The sequence below is a fragment of the Artemia sp. Qi Xiang Cuo genome, chromosome 6 (genome assembly GCF_049724085.1).
Source record: "Artemia sp. Qi Xiang Cuo chromosome 6, ASM4972408v1, whole genome shotgun sequence".
Taxonomy (NCBI): domain Eukaryota; kingdom Metazoa; phylum Arthropoda; class Branchiopoda; order Anostraca; family Artemiidae; genus Artemia; species Artemia sp. Qi Xiang Cuo.
In genome coordinates, this window is record NC_142799.1 from 13,546,815 (window position 1) to 13,571,315 (window position 24,501).

A 24,501-nucleotide genomic window follows, 5' to 3' on the forward strand; every position below is an offset into this window, starting at 1 on the left:
TAGACCACATTAAGCTGTGTAGAAAGCATTTTTTTTTTTTTTTTTTTTTTTTTTTTTTTTTTTTTTTTTTTTTAGTAATTCACACAGGCACAACAAGCCGACAAATGGCTCAGAAACTAGCCACAAACACTAATATTGACATGTATTATTAAACGTGGTACAAGCCTTAGTGTCATAAGATTACACGACCAGGTGAGGTCTCGTGAAAAATGTGGTAATTATCTTAGGCTGTTAGGGTAGTTACTACATCTTGCTTGAAAACGTGTCGTACATATTAAAATAGTCCGACACTGACAGCTAGTTTATGGATTTACATTTTAGTCTTTTCTGTGTCATATGAACCATAGTTTAATAGATACTTAGCAATCAATATGTTTTTTTTCATTCTTTTCTTTATTTCTTCTAGTGATTTCGAAGTTTTCTAAGCTTGTAAAGAAGCAAGTGGCATATGAGCCAGGAAAGAACGAGCGAGAACATCTTCTACAGATACTGCCAAAGAAACAGTCAGAACTGCCGTCTAGGAGAATGCTGGTAATTCTTCGTAGATACATTAATTTATAGTTGACGATAGACAGCATTGGTTTTTATGAACTCCATGTGCTTTTTCTCTCATGCTATTGGCTAAGGTTTTCTAAGGTGTATTCCGCGTTTCTTTGCAGGGCTTCTTCATTATTTCACGTTTTCCTGGAGAATCCCACCGTTCTTGCCGGTACATGGTGGGTGTTTACATGCTTGTGTTTCGCAATGATTTTTCTATCTTATATTGTATTTCCACGTAGCAAATTTTTGAAAGTCTGCAGTCCAATTTTACGCAACATCTTACTTCATGTAATGGGTAGTGTCGGTAACTTCCGGCCAATCACTATCTGGTCGGATTGAGACTTTCATATTTTTTGTGGGGGGGGGAGGTAAGGTTACGTAGCTCACAAAACGGTGTAAGCTACATTTTTTATGCTTTATGCTTCTTGTATGACAGCCTCTTCGTCTGGTTTATCGTAAATCTTATCGAGAATGCAGTTCCTAATTCTCATTAAATTGAAAAAAAGAAGAAATTTTCTTCAAACCAATTTTTTCTCGTTGAATCACACTCAGTTAAGACACATTACTTAGAAGAGCACGATAATGATTTTGAAAGTCTATAAAATATCGTTACATTGTTGCTTACTGTAGTGTGTGCACTTTGGGAGTGTTTCTTCTGCTCTATTCGAGTTTACTTCAAAAGGTTAGTTTTTCTTCCTTTCTTTTGAGCACTGAAGGCGTTTTGGCGGAGCTCCTTGCTGAAATATCTATTTTTATCATTTTCGCTTCTTTTCTATCAACTATTCATCTATTATTTTTTTCTTTTTTGTCATACTTGTGTGGCCTTAGAATGTATTAATGTCCATCACTGCTATTGTAATTATCTAAAATACGGTTTGGTGTAGATTTAACGTGCATTTTTCTAGTTATGAGATTTAAAATTAATTTTTTAAGTAATTGTTTTACAGGATAGTTATGACTCTGCCATTGTACCACTTGCGTCGGATATTTATCTACGTGAACGCTATCGAACCTATCATAATACTGTCCGAGTTGGCCGTCTTTTAGAAGATCTTGACGTATTTGCAGGTATCTTTGTAATTCTATAATTTTAGTTGGCTTATGAAAGAATGAGAATGTAAACAAGTACATAAATATTTTACAAATATCATTAGGATAAAGGAGAAAGATCCTCCAGAGTTATTGCTGGTGCATAAGACGTCGAATCGACGTTTCAGTTGTTGGATGTTTTTAATGGGACAAGTATCGGGCCTGTTCCCCTACCTTACCGTAGTGGGAATTGACCCCTGTGTCTCGTATTGCCAAGCAGAGCATCAATCCAATGTGCTAACAATGCCGAAAAATAAAAAGCCAACTCGAACAGCGGCAAGTCGCGTATACCTTAGGTTGAAATATAATGCATTAGGTAGATATTGCTTCAAATATTAAAAAATGGACATACGAGTTAAAAGCGACCAAAGAACTCCTACCCTTTCCCTCTACATAAAAAGTGAACTCCTACCCTTTACATAAAAAACCTACCCTTTACATAAAAAAACTACCCTACCCTTTACATAAAAAGTGAACTCCTACCCTTTACATAAAAAAACTACCCTACCCTTTACATAAAAAGTGAACTCCTACCCTTTACATAAAAAACCTAACCTTTACATAAAAAAACTACCCTACCCTTTACATAAAAAGTGAACTCCTACCCTTTACATAAAAAACCTACCCTTTACATAAAAAAACTACCCTACCCTTTACATAAAAAGTGAACTCCTACCCTTTACATAAAAAACCTACCCAGTTACATAAAAAAACTACCCTACCCTTTACATAAAAAGTGAACTCCTACCCTTTACATAAAAAACCTACCCAGTTACATAAAAAAACTACCCTACCCTTTACATAAAAAGTGAACTCCTACCCTTTCCCTCTAAAAAGGGACAATTAGGATATTTGGGCATGTTAGCCCTCTTCATAGTATCCTCTCCGTGGAGGAGATAGTGTTAGTATCTCTTCATAGTAAAATTTGCTGGATCTCTCATTGTAAATTTCTGGAATAAATTTCTGATATACTTGGTGTTACTTGTCTGATAAACTTTCGTAAAGAATTTAATTTCTATAAAATGTTATGAATATTGTATGGAGCAGCAGCACTTCTTTCACCAGGGGTTACAACTAGGGATGGAAGCACCCCCAGGGACGTGAAAAAGGATGGGTTGTTCTTGGATTGAATATCTACGAAATTATTTAACATAATGCATTGTCTCTTCTAAAAAGAAGGGAGGTGGGAGAGATCAGATTCTGAAATTCAAAGGAAGTTGAGCTAGAAAAAGACAATAGATCTCTTGATTAAACATCCCTTCTGGATTTAAAAATGATCTTAAAATAAGGCAATTGTCCCGGAAAAAAAAAGGTTTGGTTTCGTACTTATGGGGCAAAAAAAAAAAAAAAAAAAAAAAAAAAAAAAAAAAAACTTAACAACAGTTACTAAAGGCAAATCTCTAAAAGACCTCAAAGCTAAAGGTAAATCTATAATTTATAAATTTGTTTGTAGTAGAAGATAGTTGAACGTATGTATATTATATTCAAAGCCTAAGCTGCACTGTTTACTTATGTGATTTCTATTTCATCTTGTTTTTTTTTTTTGTTTTTTTTTTATGAAGCTTTAGACACTTTACGAAGTGCTTGAAACTTTAGCAGAACCATTTGTAGTAATCCCTTTGACTAACGTTTGGCAAACGTCGAGTAATTATGTCTTTGGGGATGACAACCTCCTCCCCCGCAGCCCTTAGGGCAAGGGCTATAAGTTACACTAGTTGCCCATTATGAAAATATAAAATTTCAATGGAAGTAGTGGTTGCATAAACTTCGGAGGGGGTTCATTCGATTGGAAATCGGAAAATCTATCGAAAGTTTGAGGTAGCCATTTTGTTCAATATTGTATAACATTTAGTATGACATATAACAATTATAACATTCAAATCACCATTAATTAACACGAGTAGGGCTGATAACTCCCATACCTTCTCAAGATCAGAACATAATTTTAACTTTACTGAAAACAAAATACATTTTAAATGTTTTGACTTTTTTATATTTAATAGATCAAAAATTATTCAGATTCTCAGGAATAAATATCAATCCACATTCTTTTTTTTTTTTAAGTAAAGCGCAAATTATGTTCTGGTCTTGAAAAGGCATGGGGGTTATCAGCCCTACTTATGTGAATTTCTGCTCGTTTTGATTTTGACTCTGTCATTTATTGTAGTTTCCGTTCGTTTTGGATTTCATTTATTTATTGATGGTGATTTGTGGTATTTTTAGGCTTGGGAGATTATTGGACTTTATTTCTGCTCGTTTTTGGTTTAATGAAGCTCTTCACGTTTCTTTGAAAATCTTATTTTATGGAAAACGTTTTCTAAATTAACATGTAAATAAAAACCATTTTTTTTAAATTCAGTTAGATTTGCTCCGCTCAGTTTATTCAATTCAATGCATATTTTATATAAGGCATAGATAGCCATTACAAGCAGTAAAGAAAAAGAAAAAAAAGTCAAGGATAAAAAGAAAAGCAGATTAACATGAAAAGCTAAATATGGAAAAGAAAGGCTAGAAAGAAAAATAGAGCCCGTATGCCTTTGATGATAAAAAGTTTAATTAAAAAAAACAACCGCTAAATGCCCTAGATTAAGGAGGGATGAATTAAGATTATAAAAAATGCCCCAAATCTTCAGGGAACGATGGAAGGCAGAGCTTTCAGCGCGATGTGGTTGAGGGAGAAGTCTCCCAGTGTGTTTGTCTGAAGTGACTTAACGCTGTGTTGAGTTTGTGATAGTATGAGTTTATAATAAGTTTCAAATGTGCCATTTCTCGTTGATTTTGTCAAAGTTGGTTACATTTTCTAAATCTAGTCTTGATTTTGTTTCGTAGTTTGGCTCTGCTACAAACACGTTAAAAATCCAAAACAGCGACCTGAAGACCCAAGTCCATACAGTATCGTCACTGCATTAGTAGATCAGATTAATTTTGGAAAGGAACTTAAGGTACGTACTATTTATGTTTTACTCTTCCTTATTAAAATTTATTATTAATGATTTTATTATTATAATTTTAATCTGTTATATATCTTATTATTTTTATATATTCTTTTCTTTTTATTGCTATTTATTCTTTCTATACTTTCTACTTTTCAATGTTTTAAAAGTATTTTCTAAGACCAAAAATGTTTTAAAATGTGGAATATCCTTGTTTATTTATTGTTGCAAGGCTTAGTAAATAGGTAGCGCAAATGCTATTTGTGGTAAAACATGAAGCCGGTATTGGGCGTAGCTGGAAACACATTATTGCCTTGATTTAGAGTTGAGGGTAAGTCAGTTTGATAAAAATGGTCGTCCCTTCCATTGAAATACCAACCCAAGTATTAGGTTTTGGGATACTGATTGGTGAAAAGAATGTAGGATTTATAAGGCTTTCACTTAATCACAAATTGGGATCAATTAAAAACAACATAATTGCCTCCGAAGCCTAAGTGGAGTAACTGAAAAAAATAACTGGTAATAAGTATACTATGAATCAACATAGAGTAAAGATATGTCATACACGTTAACATAATTTCAAATTATTCAGTTAGCGTTAGTAAGTGACTATTAGATCATCTCTAAGTGGAATGCAGCTTTTATACACGTTTAGATACATATTTGGCATGCAATTTTTTTTTTTTTTTTTTTTTTTTTTTTTTTTTTTTTTTTTTTTTTGAAGAAAGAAGTGGCTAAAAACAGAGAGCATCATCTTATTTTTCTTTGTTTCTTTGAAGTACTAAAAATGCCTGCTTTAAAAGGAAAAATTGCTGTTTGAACATCTGTTCTCCCTTACATTTTCCCTTATCTAAAATTGAGAAGGTTGGGTATGAAAACCCATGTCTTCCCTCTTTACATCCTGGAAATACTTTGCTCTAGATAAACTGTTCTTCCCTATACATAGGGAAGAACAGGATTCTATTCCAGGATTGATCTATTGATTTGTGAGGATTCACTATGAGAAAAAAATAATCGTTTTCTTAGTCGTTATCTGCTTTAAGACATGCATATTTGACTTTTTCGGGGGTGGGCTACTTAGCTCCGCTACTTACTAGTAAAGAATGACACTAGTCCAGTAGTATAGCAAAAACTCTTGCTCAGTTTTAAATTAAAACAATGTTTTTTTCCAAATTGGCCCAAATTCGGGTTAATAAAGACCTAGTTTATGTTGAAGTTCAAATACATAAGCCCCCTTCTTTCATTTCATTTATTTCCCATTTGTCTCAAGTTTTAATAGTCGAAAATATTTAACTTGCCCCAAAAAGGTATGAAATGGCTTTTTCACATTAATATAATCTACGATGATTCTGAAGTTGTCAATAATAAACATCAATCAATCACAGCTTATAAAATTACTGAGACTGTGTAGAGTACATTTACCTATGTTGATTCTTTTACCTCTGAAAAGGATCCCTATACTAATAGAAAGAGTTTTGAATATGCTGTGTTTTGTATTTTAAAACAAAATCTTTTATTTGTTTCATAGAATGCTTTGCCAACTGATAAACGAAATTTCTCCTTCATGCTGAGCAAACGTGAACTGAATATTCCCAATATGAAGATTCTTCTTTTAATTGTTATCTGCTTATAGTGGTATCTGTCCAACAAAAATAATAATGAACAAGGTAAAAGACCATTATATAAATACACCAAATATTATGGTAATCACCCATCTTCTTGAAAGTAATAGAAAGTAAAAAAAAACGGGCTGCTGAGATTTTGAAAGTTGCTAAAGCAGCATTCACATGCGTGTCTAGCTAGAATCTCATGCCTAGACACGTTTCTGGCCAGAAATCAATGTCTAAGAAACTATCGTTCCCAAGAAGAATTAAGTGCTTAGCTAAAACTACAAATTTAGTTTCAAATGGATTACAGTTGTCATTAATAGCCAATCAAGAGAACTTACGCGGGTAAAACTTTCAAACTTGTAATCCCTGTTTTGACTGTCACAAGATAATAGATGAGACAAGCCAAACTATTGCCTTAGTGTGCTTCACTATTATGTCTGGTGTTGCATATTTGCCTAAAATGAAAAAAACAATTAATGACAAATATTGAATTTAAATTTAAAAATGTAAACATAGATGATGAAAATAGCAGAAATTGACACATTCTGATTGGCTGTAGTCAAAAATCCTAGACTTTGAGTTCTAGAGTCTAGAACTGGATAGGTAGCTGTAACTTGTCTAGCAAAGCACCAAGTCTTACTTCTGAACGGTAGTTGTTTAGACATTCATTTCGGGCCAGAGACATGTCTAAACGTGGGATTCTAGCGAGACATGCATGTGAACGCCGCTTTAGAAAACACTTTTAGAAAAGCTGGAACAATTCGTAGATCCTATGCTGTCATTGTGAATGAACATCATATAAAACACAGGAAAGAAATTGTGTGTCCCTTAATGGGAATTGGAATATTTCAGACGCAGTCAAAGGCAGCGAGCAAGACTGTCAGTAACATCGTAATTGGGCTAGCGTTCACCACTGTTGAACACGGAGATCTTACCCATCAGAGAAAAGGTGGAGCAACGTGTGTTTTTATGCACGTGTTCAATATACCCCTATTAGTGGCTACATTCTATTAAAATTTCAACCTAATCAGAGAATTTTTTTTTTTTTTTGGTTTGAAAAATTTCAGGTCTACTCTATGGACAATATATTACACTTTTTCTCTGATCAAGCTGAAATTTTCATACAATATAGTCACTAGTCCAGGAACTCCCAAAAGCGAAAAAATTGTTTTTTTTTAGAAGTATGGGGCAAAAACCGGAGTTATGCAGATTATAGGAGTTTCTGCTATAATCAACGAAGTCAAAGAGAATCTTAAGCAGAAAAAATTTGTACCATTTAGTCAAAAATAACATCTAAAATGCTGTGTCCAACGAGTTGACGCCATTTTTGTATATTTTATAATAGTGTACGTTAGTATTTTTATATCATTCTTTACTAGTAGTAGAGGAGCTAAGTAGTTCGCCCCCCCCCCCCCCAATAGAATTAAAATGTGTGTTTTTTTTGAAACTCCGTGAATGGAAAAGTGAGTTACAGTATCCTAATCAAACAGCGCTTAAATAATTGGCTGTGAAATCATGCATTAAAGATTTATCTTGGAATGGAACCTGCCCCGCGTTCAACAGAGCTTATTTCAATTGACTGCAATAACTTGTGAATAAGCGTAATTATCGTGATCTATTGAACACGGTTTGACCATCAAAATGAATTTCTTGCGTACAATAAAAATAATTCATGCAAACCCATAGAACATTTGAAACTAACCAACAATATTGTTAGCTCGAACTGATTGATAGATGTACCAAGAATTCTCTGTTTGTAAAAGAACGAATTACAGCTTATTGAACTCTGAAGCTGAATAAACAGATTAAGTAATTGCAGTAGGTTTCAGTAAATACTTTAGATCACAAATCAGTTATTGTAATTGCCCATTGAACGCCAAAAATTACAAAATCAATTGCAATAACTTTATTAAACGCAGGGCTGGTATTGGCCTACTAGATTAAGAGTATTTCCGATATGTTTTGCTTGCAAGAAACTTATTTAAAGTCATACATAAGTTCATCACTCAGCAATTAAAAAATATTAGATAAGAGATATTTCTGTAGGATTTTTAAAATGACAGTCCTTTAACATTGTTTTAAACCTACCCCTTATTTTAAAATTCTAACATTTTCAGCCAGATTTTGATATTCGTCTGCGCGGACATGTAACTTGGGTTGGGACATCATCTCTTGAAACCAGCCTTGAGGTTGATCAGCAACTAGAATCTGGAGAATGGCATACTGTCACTAATGGAACGTTCGTCTTGGTTGCACGTGACCCGCTTAATAAAGGCTCCGCTATTATTAACCCTTTAATAATCGAGACAGAGAAGGAAAAAGAATGCTATTTGCGTGGAGAAGGTGTGTGCCCCTGAACTTGAACTGTCTTTGTACTTTGTCTTTGTACTTGTGTCTTTGTACTGTGATTTTTTTACTTAATGTTGTTATCATGCGTACACTGGGCCAAATTTTTGGAAGAAGTGGGGGGAGAGTCATCATGTTTTTGGAAGAAGTGGGGGGAGAGTCATCATGTTTTTGGAAGAAGTGTGGGGGGGGGGGATTCATCATGTTTCTAATGAGAAAGTAGTAGGTCCTGATGCTTCAGAACGATTTGTAATACAGCCAGATCTTTCTTAAGAGTTGTTAGGAAGAAAACTGTTATATCCTTGTCGGGACCCTTAAATCCAAGGAGGATTATTATTTTGGTCAAGAGAGTTCGGTCTTATTAAAAGTGCGCTTTACGTTATACACTGTCAGGAAAGCAGGGAGGGGGAGGGGACTCTAAGGTTTTCTCAAAAGACCCTCACCTTACTTGGAGGATTTAGGATATTCAGGCTTGAAAACTGACTACTGGGTATCACATCGTCCTGTAAATTTTTGCTTTTCATGAGCTTTGATGATGATTGTTTTATAGAAGCTATGAGACCAGAAAAAATGAACTGTTAGCTTTTTGTGAATTATATGCTCTGGAATTTTTGATTACCTACAACGTGAGGATTGGGAAGGAAGGTTATTTTCACTAGAATTACACAGAAAATAGTCATTTGGGCAATATGCGTCAATATATATATATATATATATATATATATATATATATATATATATATATATATATATATATATATATATATATATATATATATATATATATATATATATATCATTTGGGTAAAATCGCTTATAGGCATTGAATCAATGTTTGGGTTGGAATTCAAAAATGTCATACAACAAGATTGTTAGCTTCCTATTCTCGCAAGCTCAAAAACAAGTTTTGGCAAATATAAGAAGAACTAAATTCAAGAGCAATGCCGTATTTTTTGATTGTACGTTTACCGATCAAATTTGGGTCTTTCTATCGTTTTATCATTTTAGATTTAATTATCGTTTACCCTAATCTAGACCAGTACCACTTACACACTGGTTGGAAATTAATCCTCCCAATTTCCTCTCTATCATCAGTCATTTAAATATCTTACTATTTGATTTTCTTTGTTGTGGAAAATATTTACAAAAAAGCTTATTTTCGAAACGTCATTATATTTCTTTAACTTATAGAATTTTTTAGCTTCTGTCACTAAGCTCTGTATTGTTGAACTGATTAATTTTCATTCGCCCAAGCATTTGAATTTAATGATGGAAATAGGTGGCGTTGTACTGTTTACTATAATAGATGTCAATTTCCAGTCTTCTCAAGTATTCCATATTATATTCATAGGCATTTAAAATTGAAACTGATCTTCGCAATATATATATTTAAATAATTTTTATGGCAAATTTGTATTTATGCTTCTGCATAGTTTGCCTCTTTCTTTGTAGTGGTTCCCTGTGTTTCAGCAGGATGAAACCAGGTGGTACTATCTTCCAGAGGTATGAAGTTTTGCTCAGATAGAATCCCTCCAAGGGTCTTACTTGTAATTAATTATACGAGAAGTAATTAATTAACTATACATTTTTCCAAAATATTTTTTTTTAATTGTTTATTAGTGATGGCGTTGTCATATTTATAATATATGACAGAATATTAGAAAAATCTTAATAAGTGATTGGAAAATTCTTTTAGTGAACTTAAATGTGCATATTTCTAATAACTTTTAGAAATTTCTGTTTATTTCTTAGATTTATTTTCATCTTCACAAATGATTTTATTTAGTCTTTGAAATAGATGGTGTCATATTGTTTGCTGTAATAGGGCGAGTCCTCCTTCTGCAGGCATTCCATGTTGTATGCAAAGGTAGTTAAGTATATTAGAATTTGTGGATAATAGTGTTAAACCTTATTGTTTGTGTTGCTAAACTTGAAATTAAGTGACTTCTTGCTGTGCCAGTTTTTTTTCTGCGAATGGGCTTGATCCCGCAACGATATCGAATTTCGATTCCTGCAACGTTTCAACGATACCATTGCATCTTGCAGCGGTATCGAGTTTTCCATCGGCTGAGATCTTTTTTTCATCTGCATTTTCAATATATGTCAGTTTTATCAGATTTTCTTTTAATTTCTTCACTAATGCATTCGAAGTTGCTTAGGTAAAAATTCCTTTTGTACATCTTCGTTCAAGTTAGTCTGTCTTACGTCCCTTTATAGAAGTTGGAACAGAGGTTGGTTTAAATTTAAACCACTCTTGCGGCACAAAACAATTGAGTTTTAAAAACAGTTAAATAAAAAGGGAAAAACTAAAAAAAATAGAGGAACAAATTTTAAAGTCATAGACAGAGAAAGACTAAAGTGCTTAATAATTTCTTGACATAAACCAAGTGACCTAGCTTTGAGAAACTTTCCTTTTTGTGAAATCAAATAATTAATTAATTAATAATAATAATTTATTTGTGACTATGCGTACAAAAACATTCCGGAGGAGTGTAGCAAAAGAAATACAAAACGAGGCTATACAGAAAAGGAAAAAAAAGTCAATTTTAAAAAGAATTAGCATTTAAATCATTCAGCGAATCAGATGATCAGACTATCAATCACATTGAAGAAGACAAACCAACAGAAGATAACAGTTTCATTTTGTCGATCAGCAAACATTTTTTTGACAGAGATAGAAAATACGATATCGTCCGGATACCTATTCCAATAATTATTCGGGATGTCGTCCGATAATATAATTATTATGAATATAATTAAGAATACTATGAAACTCTTAAAAAACCTGAAAATGATATGGGAGTTGCTTTTTATTAGAGACCAAGAAAAATTTCCGAACAGGTTTAAAAAAGAATGTATGTTGTTAAGAGTGCGCATTACAGTGGAGAACAGCATAGTTATTATACAATATGGAAAACTCTTACCTTCTCCATTAACGATTTTTGGGACAGATCGGTCTCGCACATTTCTTCATGACTCCGCTTTCGTGCGTGCACAATGACAAACTACTAAGTAACAACTGAAGCTGTTACTATTTACGCAAAGGGAAACTTCCCTTTGAGCGCGATGTGATGTGTCCCATTTCTGAACAAAATTTTCCATACTTTATAATATTTATGCTGTGTTATTATAATATTTATACTGTGTTATTTATTATCAAAATGATTCTTTACTCTTGCGAGAAGCCTGTACTAATTTTCTTCTCAGAGAATAAAGTTTAAGCTCTCTTGTGCCTGAGAGCTACGCTGAGATGGCTCTTCCGTCTTCTCTGGCTACCAAAATAAATCCCATGCTGCATCGCTTGTGATTTCAACCCCAAGGCCCCTGGGTAGAAACGTCTACTTGGTCGTCAAAGAATGAAATGGTCCAATAGTCTACATCAGTTCTTAAGTGGAGCAGAAATAAGACTTGAAGGTGCACTCGTGTGGATATTCTGGAGGAGGATGGTGTCTGCTCTATCGGCGCTGGCTCCAAACGGCAGAAGAATTAATTTAGGTCTTTTGTGCCTCCAAACGAAGCGCCTAAATAATTAATCGAATCGGAAGACAAAATTATGGCTGAACCAGCTTTAATTGCGCTGTTGGATGAGATCTTTGATCCGAAAATGAGAGGCACAGTTATGGGAGAAGCAACCGTAAAAACCATTTCATATTGTCTGGAGTGAACAAACACGTATTTCTAATATGCGACAGAGTATTAGAAAAATTAGAAAACTTATTAGAAAAGAATTTTAACAAACGTGTTATACAACATTTTAGAGTGTCAAGGGAAATTCAGCTAAAAGACGGGTGTTGTTGGCACAAGCCAAGTGATTTTAATCATATAAATATGATCTTCTGCTTAGTTCCTTGAAAAACGTAGACGCCAGTTTCATTTTTCCAGGAAAATCGAGACATATTTTTACTGAAAAAGTTTATTAACTTCCTCGTCAGTTCACTTTAAGAACTAACGCAAAAACATGTCCAATAAAAATAACAAAGCTATAGTTAATTAATGCATTTTTCAGGTTGTCTATGCTCTAGCATTGTCTTTCCATGTCGGGGCAACAATGAACGTAATATACAGTTAGTGTTTTTTTATTTATTGTTCTCAGTTCAAATCAGAAAATTGTCGCATATCTCACTACGAATTTGTGTAAAAATAGTTAATTGAGTAATGAGTTAGTATAAGTGATTAAATTTAGCAGTAAATTTGGGGAATTTTGGTTAGTAAATTGGAATCACTGGTCTATTTTACAGATACTTTTTAGAGATCTGTTTCACACATTTTTACAAATACTTTTTAAATTGAATTAAAATAAGGAAATCCATAGATGTTCACTTTATGACTGTTTTAACGGTTTATTCTTGTTGTATAGAAAATAAGAAGCGACGTCTTTTAATGGAGAGAGAATCCCTGATTAAACTACCACCAAGTGAAGACGAAAGGCAACTAATTCATAAAGTATTTTTGAAAACTATTGATCCTGCTGCAGTGTCGTTTAAATCCAGGCTACTGCCACCGAACACAGTCTGGATGGAAAACGCTAAATTGAAAAATATGTTTATCTGTCACCCCCAGGTATTTAAGCTTCTTCTTTTTTTTTTAAGTGCACGTGTTATTAGATTTATTATTTGGAAAGGGGTCACCGAATTTCATCAATCAAGAACGCCGGGTGGCACGTGCCAATCGTTACGAAAGTGTACCAGGCGTTGCGGAACTTTGCTACGCGTTGCGGAATTTTGAGGCGCACATGGTACTCCAGGATGTACACCCGATGGCTGAGTGGCCAACCCCTAGTTATTGGGAGGACTCCACAGAACCTTTATTTGACATTTTTAAAGTACCGATACTCCTATTATTAGCATTTATATTAGGACATACATAAAAAATAATAAAAAAAAAGAAAAACAAACATAGATAGATAGATAGATAGCTCTCGTAAAAACAGTGAAACCAATCCTTCATTTTTTTCTCTCTCTGCATATACAGAAAAATTTATGTAGAATTTGTCTCACAGTTATTTTCCAGTCTTTCAAAATTATAGCTGAAAGTAAAGAATTCATTTATAGCCACTTAACTTTTGGCATTCTATGTCTCGATTGTTACGTAGCTAGGTTTGATCCATTTAACTCTCCTGTTTTATTGAAAACAACCTTGTAGTTTCCTTTTTTTTTAGTTCATTTTTGGTAGCTTTCTTCTTTCCCTTTGTTCTTGTATTATATAAAAGCCTATGAAACTAAGTTACGTACACGTAGAGCAGAAGGTGATAAGAGAGGGGCTACAACAGTGGTACCCAACCGATTTTAGCCCATGTCCCACCTAGGCATTCTAAAATCTTGATACCCCCTCGTGATATTTAAATTTTGCTATTCAAAATTTTACGTGAATTCACCCGAAGGAAGCTTAAAAGGCTTTAAAGACCTAAAGGCCTAAAAGACCTAAAAGGTCTTAGAACTTTTATTTGGGTCGTCCTCTAGGCATATTTTATCCTAATGAAAAATATTGTCTGAATAACACCTTTTATATAATGTACAATGTCATTGTAATACTATTATGTATCTTTTTTTGTTCTTAAGTACATTTGAATGCCACGTCATTCTCATGAAAAATGGACCGGTGGAGCCTGCGCTCACATTGGGAACCACGGGTCTTGTGGCTCATCATACTGAATTAGTAAAAATTAACTTTTTTTCCAATTTTCCTATAATTTATAGCTTTGTTTTGCTCAGTTATCCCACCAAGAAAAATTTCTTGGCGGTAGATTATTAGTAATATTTTGTTCCTAGTCTTGCTGGATCAAGTTTCTTTGTTTGTTTTTCTTTCGGTTTGTAGGGACTTCAGTATCCAGATTTATCTGGATATTCACCTTTAAAATCATCGGTTGATTAAATATACCCTAGACCCGTGATTTCTCTCCCCGGCTCTGATCCTCATCCCCGACCGAAAAATTGCTCAATTCGCTATAAGATGTAACTGACAATTATGTTTTTCCATATTTGAATAATTAATCAAATATATGGATTTTTTTAGATTTCCAAAAAATATCTTGATGATAATTATATTATCTACTTCAACATGTCTGAGAACCCCAGAAGGCAAGTTTCACTTCTATACACAAAAATAAGAGCATCCATTATTTTTTTGAAGAAGGTCGATCATAAATTGTATTTGTTTTGTTCTCTTCCAGGGTTCTCTTCCAGGTTGGTATCAAACTTGTGTTGGTAAAACACTAAGAGGGGATTAGTATTTGAGCTCTAGAAATTTGAGCTTCTCAAATTTCTCTTAGAAATTTTAGCTCTAGTTGTTTTTTTTAAAGTAAACCAAGAGATATTGCCAAAATAAGATCCATTTCTGATGATTGGGCCTTGTTTGTTTTTTGCAGCCATGTGTTTCATAAAAATAATGAATAAGGAGCTTCTAAAAGGCGCTAATGGTGCAGTGAGCCAATCAGCAATTTTTAAGGAGCACCATTGCCATACTTGAATTGAAGTTTATTTCATTATTGAAGTTTATTTCTTTATAAGTACAAGGGAAGTACTCTTCTTATTTCTTTTAAATTCATAGCGAAGTTCACAGTTAGTAATTTTATTGCTCACCTTGAACTTAAGCAAAGAAGGTTAGTAGCTAATGTAATTCATTTTTTATGCAATGGAAGAATTATAACATAATCTTAGAAATATATAACTTAATAGAATGCAGTTTAAGGAAGGAGAAATTTAGGTAAGGGAAAATCTATCGCCTTACAGAAAAAGTGAATAAGCTTAAAAAGTCTCAATTGAAAGTGAGTAGAAAAGTAGTAGACATTGAAAAAGTGAGTAGTTATTCTGACAAGACATTGTTAGTGACTATAAGTCTTTATATAAAAAAATAGTGCAACTGCACACACTGCACAGCCAACCTTGAAACTGCACAGCGTATACACAGAATCCATTAAAAAAACATTAATGGAAAATTAACATCGTGTTCTAATCACTGTATCCAGACTCTCTTTGTAGAACGTCTTGATTATAACGTATCTAATTAATATTTATGATATTCTCATAGACATATTAACGTATAGGAGAGTATTCTAGAGACAGAATGTGTTTTTGTGGCCTCTATGCGTTGTTTTGTGTGTGCCACTGGCAAAATCTCCTGAAGTTTCTTTCTTGGTGTTCGAAGTGGCTGATACAGACACACACTGTTTGGCTCAATGTGCTTCTCTGTTGCCATTGACTGCCTCAATTCTTGCTAGAGGCTGCGGTTCGCCTCTTACCAGATTCCAGGTACAGCTGCAACCTTGATTTGTAGTGGCTCTTTGCCTGCATGCGTATTGTGCGCGTTACAAATAAATTTAATTTGGCTGACAAAAAATCGTTCGTCAATGAAAAAATGCGCTTTGAAGATTATTCGTTGTCAAGATATAGGGACTTCCGAATAATCAATTAAATTTTAATTATGAATTGGTTTATTTTCGCGCTTTTCTCTATTTTGTCTTTTGCTGCTTCTTTTCTTGATTTGTTCTATTACTGTCTGAAGATGTGTTGCTTCAAAGTCATTAATTACTTTGTATTAAGCTTATACGGAAGATGTATTAAGCTTATACACCGAGCTCTGCTCTCAGTTGGCTAGAGAGCAAATTTGGTTATAACTATTTGTTTTAATAAAAATTTATTAATAGAGATATTAAAGATGGTCTGTGGGTGAACAATTTTTTATGCTGCCGAAAACGCCAAAGAGATGATTTGCAGACGCCACACAGATGATCTGAAGACGCCACAGAGACGATCGAAGACGATCTGTGTTTTTTTTTTTTTTTTTTTGATAGTGTAAGAAAGTTGAAGATTACTGCTTTAATTAATGAACGTTTCCGGTAAATGTTGAAAAAATTGCTCTTGTTAAACCAGTTAATTTTGTTGTAAGAAACTGTATTTTACCCTTCTATAAGTGCCATTATTAAAGACCAAATACGGAAATTCTTCTTATTTGCACTTCAAAAACGTCGGGCTGTGACCAGGCCTCGACCAGCGCTTCAATTTAATGTATAGTTTGTAAAATAATATTAAGTAGTATCCAAACTAGAGGTTTAAACCATTTCTAATTTCAATTTCGACTGGTCCTCCCCACGTCCTATAGAGGAAATAGGCCTAAATAACTGTCACTAGGGAATGAAGACAAACTTGGGAAATCTTTCTCGTCTTTTACTCATTTTTCAGAAAATATGAGTGACTGTCTTTCATTTTTGGTATGGTGATATTTTGTAAATTAGCTTAGTCTTGTAAAAATAGGATATCCATCTTCTAGCTTTCTTTTGTTGTTTTTTTCTTTTGTTAACTATCTATAAGGTTACTGACTTTTTGGAAAGTTTTTAAATAGTTTTTGTTTCCATTTTAGAACCGCAATATGTACAACAAGATCTTTGGTGGATTTTTAATGAGAGTTGCCTGTGAGTTGGCCTGGGCCAATGCTTATGTCTTTTCGTAAGATTTGTTTCAATTATTTTTTCAATCAATCTGATTTTATTTGAAGATCCTGCTAAACTCTCTTAAAGTCAAGGTAATGAAAGTGGGGCTATGCGTTACATAGAGAAAATCCAATATGAGTAATCATATTATTTTCTCAGTATTTTGTTTTTCTGATCAATGGAAATTAAATTATATGAATGTTTTAAGTATTTCAGTTGTAACGCTTTTAATCTTAAACTTGATTACCCTTTATCCCATTTTTTGTGTCATTTAAATATGTTTTATAGTAGTGACCTAGAAGCTTCTAAGTTATATATATATATATATATATATATATATATATATATATATATATATATATATATATATATATATATATATATATATATATATATATATATATATATATATATATATATATATATATATATATATATATATATATATATATATATATATATATATATATATATATATATATATATAAATAAATATATATATATATATATATATATATATATATAAATATATATATATATATATATATATATATATATATATATATATATATATATATATATATATATAGATAGATAGATATATATATATATATATATATATATATATATATATATATATATATATATAATTTTTATGATATTCCCTTAGACGATATACTTTTATGTTATTCCCATAGACCTATTAATGTATAGCAGAGTAGAGACAATGTGTTTTGGAGACCTCCAAGCAGTGTTTTATCTATGACACCGGCAGATTTTCCCTAAGTTTTTTTTTGGGCGTTTGAAGTGGTTGATATAGGCATATACTGTCTGGTTCCCTGTTCTTCTCTACTACTATTGACTGCCACTATTCTTGTTAGATTCGTAGTGGCTCTTTGCCTACTTGCGTATTGCAATGTTTTTTTTCTACATTTTCTGGTATCTATCATGGTTGCTCAGGTGTGGGCAACCAGGTAGGGGCACGGCCTATAGTAATCAAAAATTACAAAACGCTTTTAAAGGAAATGTCAATTGAGAAAAAATCGGCATTTGAAGTTGATTAAGGAATGGTAACTATGATTTCGATTAACCTTAATGGTAGAAGTATATGTATATTTATATGGGAATTTAAAAATATAGCCCATCAAAATGGTGTCAGAAAACTGTAATATTGGAATTGCCATTACTATAAACCTCATACAGGGGAGCTACAACCACCGGCTTGAACAACAAGGAAGACTACTTTTTTTATGGGTAGCAGGGATGTGTCCCTTTTTTTTCTCTGCTACTAGCGGGGCACTGGAACATAGAGGGCTGTTCAAAAGCTCATTCAAAATTCAGTTTATAGATCCATGAAGGTGCTAATAATTACGGTGATGGTAAAAAGTAGTCCTGGGTTATTTGAGATTTGAACTTTTGTTCTACATTATTAGAGCCATCTGAGAGCCACATCTGAACCGTAACTGCTGTGAATTTTAACTTCAGTTTTCTCGAAATTAAGGTGTATATTCGTCCTTTCTTTATATCATTAAAAATATTCCACGATTACATAGCAGAGAAAGTAAAGTAATAGAAAGAGCCTAACAGATTGCCATATAATTAGTTCTCTCGCCTTGAAAAGAAAGTCGTAACGACGTTAGTCAAATTTATAGTACTTTTCTTGCTTTCTCCAATTCTCTTATATGGGCTACATTTTTATTTCCAGAAAATGCATGCCAAGGATGCTTCATATTGATGATATATTATTCAGAAAACCGGTTGAAGTTGGATCTTTACTATATTTGGCTTCACAGGTAAATATTTAATCAAATTGGTTAATCATTTGGTCCTTATTGTTGGGTAGACGCAAAAAGCTGAATGGCAAAAACCCTTCCGTTATAACATATAACGTATTATAAGGTTGCAACCTTTTGTAATTTATGAACAAAACGATCTGAGCAACTGAGCTACAGAGTCAACAGCAACTGCAGTTCACACTTAAATTCACATCAAATACTTAAATTAACATACCCACACCCTTAAATTTATATTAAATAAAAAGTACTTAAAAATTATTCTAACACAGTACAGCAGAAATAATAAAAGGTTAAATTATATCATTCAAAATTGTCATCTTGATAAAATTTTCTGGTAGCTGGACTGACTGTTTCCTGGCCTAGCATGGAGCATCAACAGAACCTAAAATGCACCCTAAAGAAAAGAATTTAAAATACTTAATACAAGCATTCGTCAAATGTGTAAACTCTCAAATATTTTAAAGTACGTTAAAAAGCAACGCATGTCATAATACACACCACAACATATATATATATATATATATATATATATATATATATATATATATATATATATATATATATTTATATATATATATATATATATATATATATATATATATATATATATATATATATATATATATATATATATATATATATATATATATATATATAAGTCAACAAGACAAAACTTGACAGTCCATTACTGTCGTAGCAATTGAGCCCACGGGTGGCCGCAAATACATAAACTAAAACGCCGGATTTTGCCTATCACTCAGAGTAAAAATTCGTCAGCACGGGCCCAAGTACAGCAAATGAGCAAATTTATTGCAATAATTTGTCATAAAATCGGTTCTCCTAAAAATCATATAATTAGTTTTATAACATTATCTGTAATTGTACTTAGGTTCTGCGAGACATCATTCACGCGATCTATGAAATCTTGAAGACTCTCGTCTGCAATTATCATTTCTGAGTCGCAAATGTCGCATGATTGTTGTAAGACTTACATCAGGAGGATAAAATTCTCAGGTATCAACTTGCGCTAAAAGAAAGGAGTCCTAAGATAGATCCTTCTGGGACTCCACCCTTTACTTTGGATGTAGCACTTTTAATATCATTTAATCGAAACCCATCTGTCTTCTATGTAAATTGAATACTATCCTTGATACACAATCACAAGGTCCTAAACATCAATGTATCAAAATCAGCCGCGCTGTGAGCCTTTTTATAATCGGATAAGGTTGTTCACATTATTTTTCCAATCTTAATCTTAGTTTTTTAATTTGTACATTTTCTACTTAATCTTCCTCAATTTAACTTATTTTATAGGTTGCCTTTGTATATGGAAATCGAATGGTCGTTCGAGTTAGTGCCGAAGTTGTTAATGCAGAAAGTGGAAAGCATGACCTGACAAACAATTTCTATTTCATTTTGGAGGTTGATCGAGAGGTACCAAAAGTGATGCCGAAATCGTACGAAGGTAACTCTTATTTATAATATTTGGTCTTGTAATATTCCACAACGTCTCCGGGATTTAATTATATTAAAGAAAAAGAACGGTTTCTATGAATATTATTATAAATTTCTTCACTAAAACACCAGGGAGTCAATCAACCTTATTCCTACATATAGGAGACTTGGAAAGGGGGGGGGGGGGTGTAGGGAACCAGACTGATCCCAAAACCCGTTGTTGAAAAATAAAAATTGTGTTTTTATGATACAATTTTCATGTTCATCTCATATCCTCCCGCCCTATTCCACTTTTAATCGTCGGATCTGTATCTAGAGCTACTCGGAGTTGTTTGGGGACGGAGGGGGGGGGGGTATTCAACAGGGGGTCCAGGCTCAAACTTGGTGGTTTTTTGTTGTTGTTTTTCTTTGGCTTCACAGATACGTGATTTTTTTTGTGCGTAATATAATAGTGAAAATGTGAATGAAAACTACTCAGATCAAGATTGGGAATTGCCTCCCTGAGTTGAAAAAAATGATAAATTTTGTTTCAATTTTTCTCTAAAAAGTACTTTAATATGAGAAGTAAGATATGAAGAGTCCATACGGAAATGGTTTGGATCAGGCATATTAGATATTAGATATCTCCTCCCCTTGATCGCCCCTACGCCAAAATCAAGAGACTTTGATTTTTTCCTATAATGCCTTATGTTTTTCATACAATTTGTCTAGGCTATTGTGTATTTTCAATCGAAGTTTTGTTCTTCTAAAATGTCGTCTCTCCCCTCAAAAACCATCTTATGCTCATACCAGATCAAGCGTCTATGAAAGGGGGCCATTAACCTCTCACTAGTTTTATGATAATGCTAAAATTTCCAAGGATGTGCATCATTTTTTAGATAATTAGTCTGCTGTTGTTTATTTCGTTACACCCACAGCCTTTCCAAATGTGAGCCCTTGAAGATACATTTCTGCAAACTTACCTGGCACACAAAACAGCTAAAACACATATTTAATAATATCAGCATTGACAAAACCTGATGCAACAAAATGCTTTATGCTGCAAATATAATAATATAAGAAGGAGTAAATTACGATTTTTCTTCACATCGCCAATAGTTTGAGACTAAAAAGCCTCAAGATTATCATATTTCTTGCATTTATGAATATTCTATTTTTCGTCAAATAAAGTAATGTGTAATCAAGTACTATAGAGCATAGTATCCTTCATTTTTATACAGTTTGACTGTTTTTTTTTTTAGAATTCCCAGAACTAAAATTCTTTAGTAATACCTGCTCAAGTAGATAGCCGGAGAGTATACCATTTATGAAATACGAAACCGTCCTCCCTCTCGAAAAAAAAAATGACTTTCCAGCCTATCAAAAGATTGCTTCTGAGCGTTTATTTTCCTTGCGATGCCTAACGAAATTAAATAAGGTTGTCCCTTGATAAGAATTTAAAAAAATTGGACATGACAGTTGGTAGATCAACAAAGCATAACAGGCTCATTTTTATAATTTAATATAAAGCGTATTTTATAATTATTATTATAGGTTCTAATTTAGCATAAAAACTTGCACTGGCAAGCATAAAACAAAAGATTAGCTAATTTTTTTTTAAGGAAAGAGTTAGAGAAAGATGGCCAAACATTTTGAGAATAGGCTAAACCGTGATAGGGTTGCAAGAAAAGATGTAGAAAATAGTTAAACACTTTGGATGTGAAGGAAGATTCTGTGCGTGTTGATTTTTCGTTCCCAGCATTTAATTAGGCACATCTAGCCTTGCGCTTGTGACTCGTTACGTCAGATAATGAACTAGATTTTGTATTATGTTTCTCTATTTACTTATTACAGCGTATATTTGGCTACAGCTATATGACCCCCTAACCACGGTTAGGTAATTCCTAGATTATTCTTTTCTTTTTGTTGTTTTAGTTTATGGTATGTTTTTGGTCGGAATGAAAATATCAAATTTGGCTAGTGAATTTCTTTTTTAATTCTAGAAGCTATGATTTTCTTGGATGGAAGGAGGCATTTGGCAGATCCAGAAGGAACAGCTGAAATCACTTCAAAATTGTAATTGTTATATTGCAGCCAGAAAGCTCTTATATGCTTGAGTCAATTTGTCTCTTTAATCATTGGGCATGTCGCCCCATCTCTCCGACAAGGAGACATAGGTAAATGGACTGCATGAATTAATCAGATTCTGACTAAAACTTTGATCTAAAAAGAATGTGACTCGAATTTAATAGCATTGGTAACTTGCCCCCTTATCCCATGAATGGGGCGATTTTGCACTTTGCATATAGAAAATGGCTTTTTTGATTTCAGCAAAATCAAGTTTTTATATACTTTCTCTAAAACAGTAAGGCATTCAAACAACAGTATTTAGTTATAATTTAGTAATAAGCGAAAAATCAACATTACTCAGCTCACATAGAAACTTGTTTATGACACGGTTACATCTTCCCTCTATTATTTACACCTAAAATTGTTTGGTTTCAAGATCGTTTCTTCGGGTGTAGAAAAGGAACAAAAATAGTGGAGAATTTAAAGTTTTTTGTATATTGCTAGTTTTTCTGGTTGCAATGTATGTGTGTATGTTAAATGTTACAAACTGTCTATAAAATTATATTCGGATCTATAGGTGCCTTCATAGTTGCTGGAAGACTAGATAAGTTTTTTCACCGTGGCCTTTCAACACATAAGACCGAGACCAGGTCTAGTCATTTTCTTTTGTTTTTGGGGTGGGAGGGAGAGTAGATTTTTCTTAGATCTATAATCTATCTAGCTGATTGCCCATGTCAGTAAATCTTAGCCAATCATTAGAGTATATACCCAAAAACAATATTGTAACGTTATACAATGTGTACCTAAAGCCTGAAGCCAAGCAAGTACTTTTCATCATGCAGTCAGTAGGCTTCATTAAGATGATGATGATTTGTATGCTTAGTTTTGGTCTGTCTACCATGTTTTGTCTCAGGGTTAGAGAATCGAATTGAAACTTTCAGGAATTTTTTGAGGGGAAACGGTAACGGTACTTTGAATTTTGTGCTGAGGGAAAAATATTTCTCCAATCCTAACAAAAAATAATGGTATTTTTTTTTATGTCTGTCATTCGGCAAGCTCTGCTGCTTTTTTAATATAAATAACCAGCAGGGATAAGAGCAGATGCGCCAATTCACGGTAGTTAGGGGGGGGAGCGAAAATCTAGGGGGGGGGGCAACCTTTTTGTTTTTCCAGTGAAAGAATAAAAAGGATATTTTAAAGTGAAAATACTAAAAGAAGAGAAATTTTTCTAAATCTAGAGGGGAAGGGGCAAAAAATCTTGGGGGAGGTCAGCAAAGCCTTCCTCCCCTCGAATGACACCGTTGGTTGAAAGGGAAGACTCGTTTAACTAATTTCATCAAACATCTAAATGTTATCATTGACCTGAATCTTATTTAGTATTCAGATGGGAAACTAGGTAGAAATCAGATTGTTTTGTGTCGGAGGAAGTGTCAGACAAAAAAACCGGGTGTGCATTGAACATACTATTTTTCAACTGGGTGGGGGGGGGGCAGAAAAGGGACTCCCTCATTTCAGTAGTAAGGGTAATTTTCTCTTGTTTCGTGTGTAGGTACGAATAAGGATGCACACGAATATGAAGAGGTAGAACGCATGTTTAGAGGTAGAAAATTTCAAAGCTGTCAATGAAACTTTTTTTTTTTTTTTTACGCAGTTAATCCAACTTTGGCTCAAGAAGCGTAATTTCTTGCAGTGTTCCAAATGGGGCTTCGAGTTGCATAAATCTTACCGGTGTTATTTTGTGATTAACAACTAAAACTAGTCTTGGCGTCAATTTACTAATTAACTACTAGAATAAGCGACTTTGATCGCCTTTATGCTAGATTAAACAGTTTCTGTTGCTTATTTGTAACGTTAATATTTTACATTGCTTTTATTGTTTTGTCATATGTATTTTATTTGTAATCTTTCACAAAGTATTTGTATATTTTATTGGTGAAGATGTTTGCTGTAATGTCTAAGAAGTGTTTCGAATAAATACACGAATTACTAAAGCTCGTGTCTCCCCTCAAAAGGGGAATCCGGTATTAAAACACTTAGATCAGAGAGGCCATTTGCAATAATTCAATACTTTATTTGAACCCCAACCCAAGGATTGAATGTAACAAGAATGCTGTGGTCAAATTAAAAAGTACAGCAAAAGTATACCTTTCTACTTGATTGTACAGCTCTCTGCTAGAGTGTCTAGGTTCCTAATTTAAAAATCCCCTGGTAGAATGTGTTTACATGAATGGCTATACGAGTTTTCTGTTGCTCTTTTC

At 33.3% G+C, this 24,501-nt stretch overlaps 1 protein-coding gene across 4 annotated transcripts in view; it reads left to right on the plus strand.

The window, feature by feature from the left end:
- Nucleotides 1-24,235, plus strand: part of LOC148950888 (acyl-coenzyme A thioesterase 9, mitochondrial-like) — an 80,663-nt gene extending 56,428 nt beyond the window's left edge. For all 4 annotated transcript variants that reach the window (XM_089090496.1, XM_089090494.1, XM_089090495.1 and 1 more), the window contains 9 exons: nucleotides 407-531; nucleotides 1,488-1,608; nucleotides 4,459-4,571; nucleotides 8,290-8,515; nucleotides 12,876-13,078; nucleotides 16,874-16,959; nucleotides 18,649-18,736; nucleotides 20,054-20,204; nucleotides 22,177-24,235. In XM_089090496.1, the coding sequence (XP_088946622.1) occupies nucleotides 407-531; nucleotides 1,488-1,608; nucleotides 4,459-4,571; nucleotides 8,290-8,515; nucleotides 12,876-13,078; nucleotides 16,874-16,959; nucleotides 18,649-18,736; nucleotides 20,054-20,204; nucleotides 22,177-22,253 (1,190 nt within the window). In that variant the 3' untranslated portion in view covers nucleotides 22,254-24,235. The remainder of the gene's footprint in view (nucleotides 1-406; nucleotides 532-1,487; nucleotides 1,609-4,458; nucleotides 4,572-8,289; nucleotides 8,516-12,875; nucleotides 13,079-16,873; nucleotides 16,960-18,648; nucleotides 18,737-20,053; nucleotides 20,205-22,176) is intronic.
- Nucleotides 24,236-24,501: the final 266 nt, after the last annotated feature.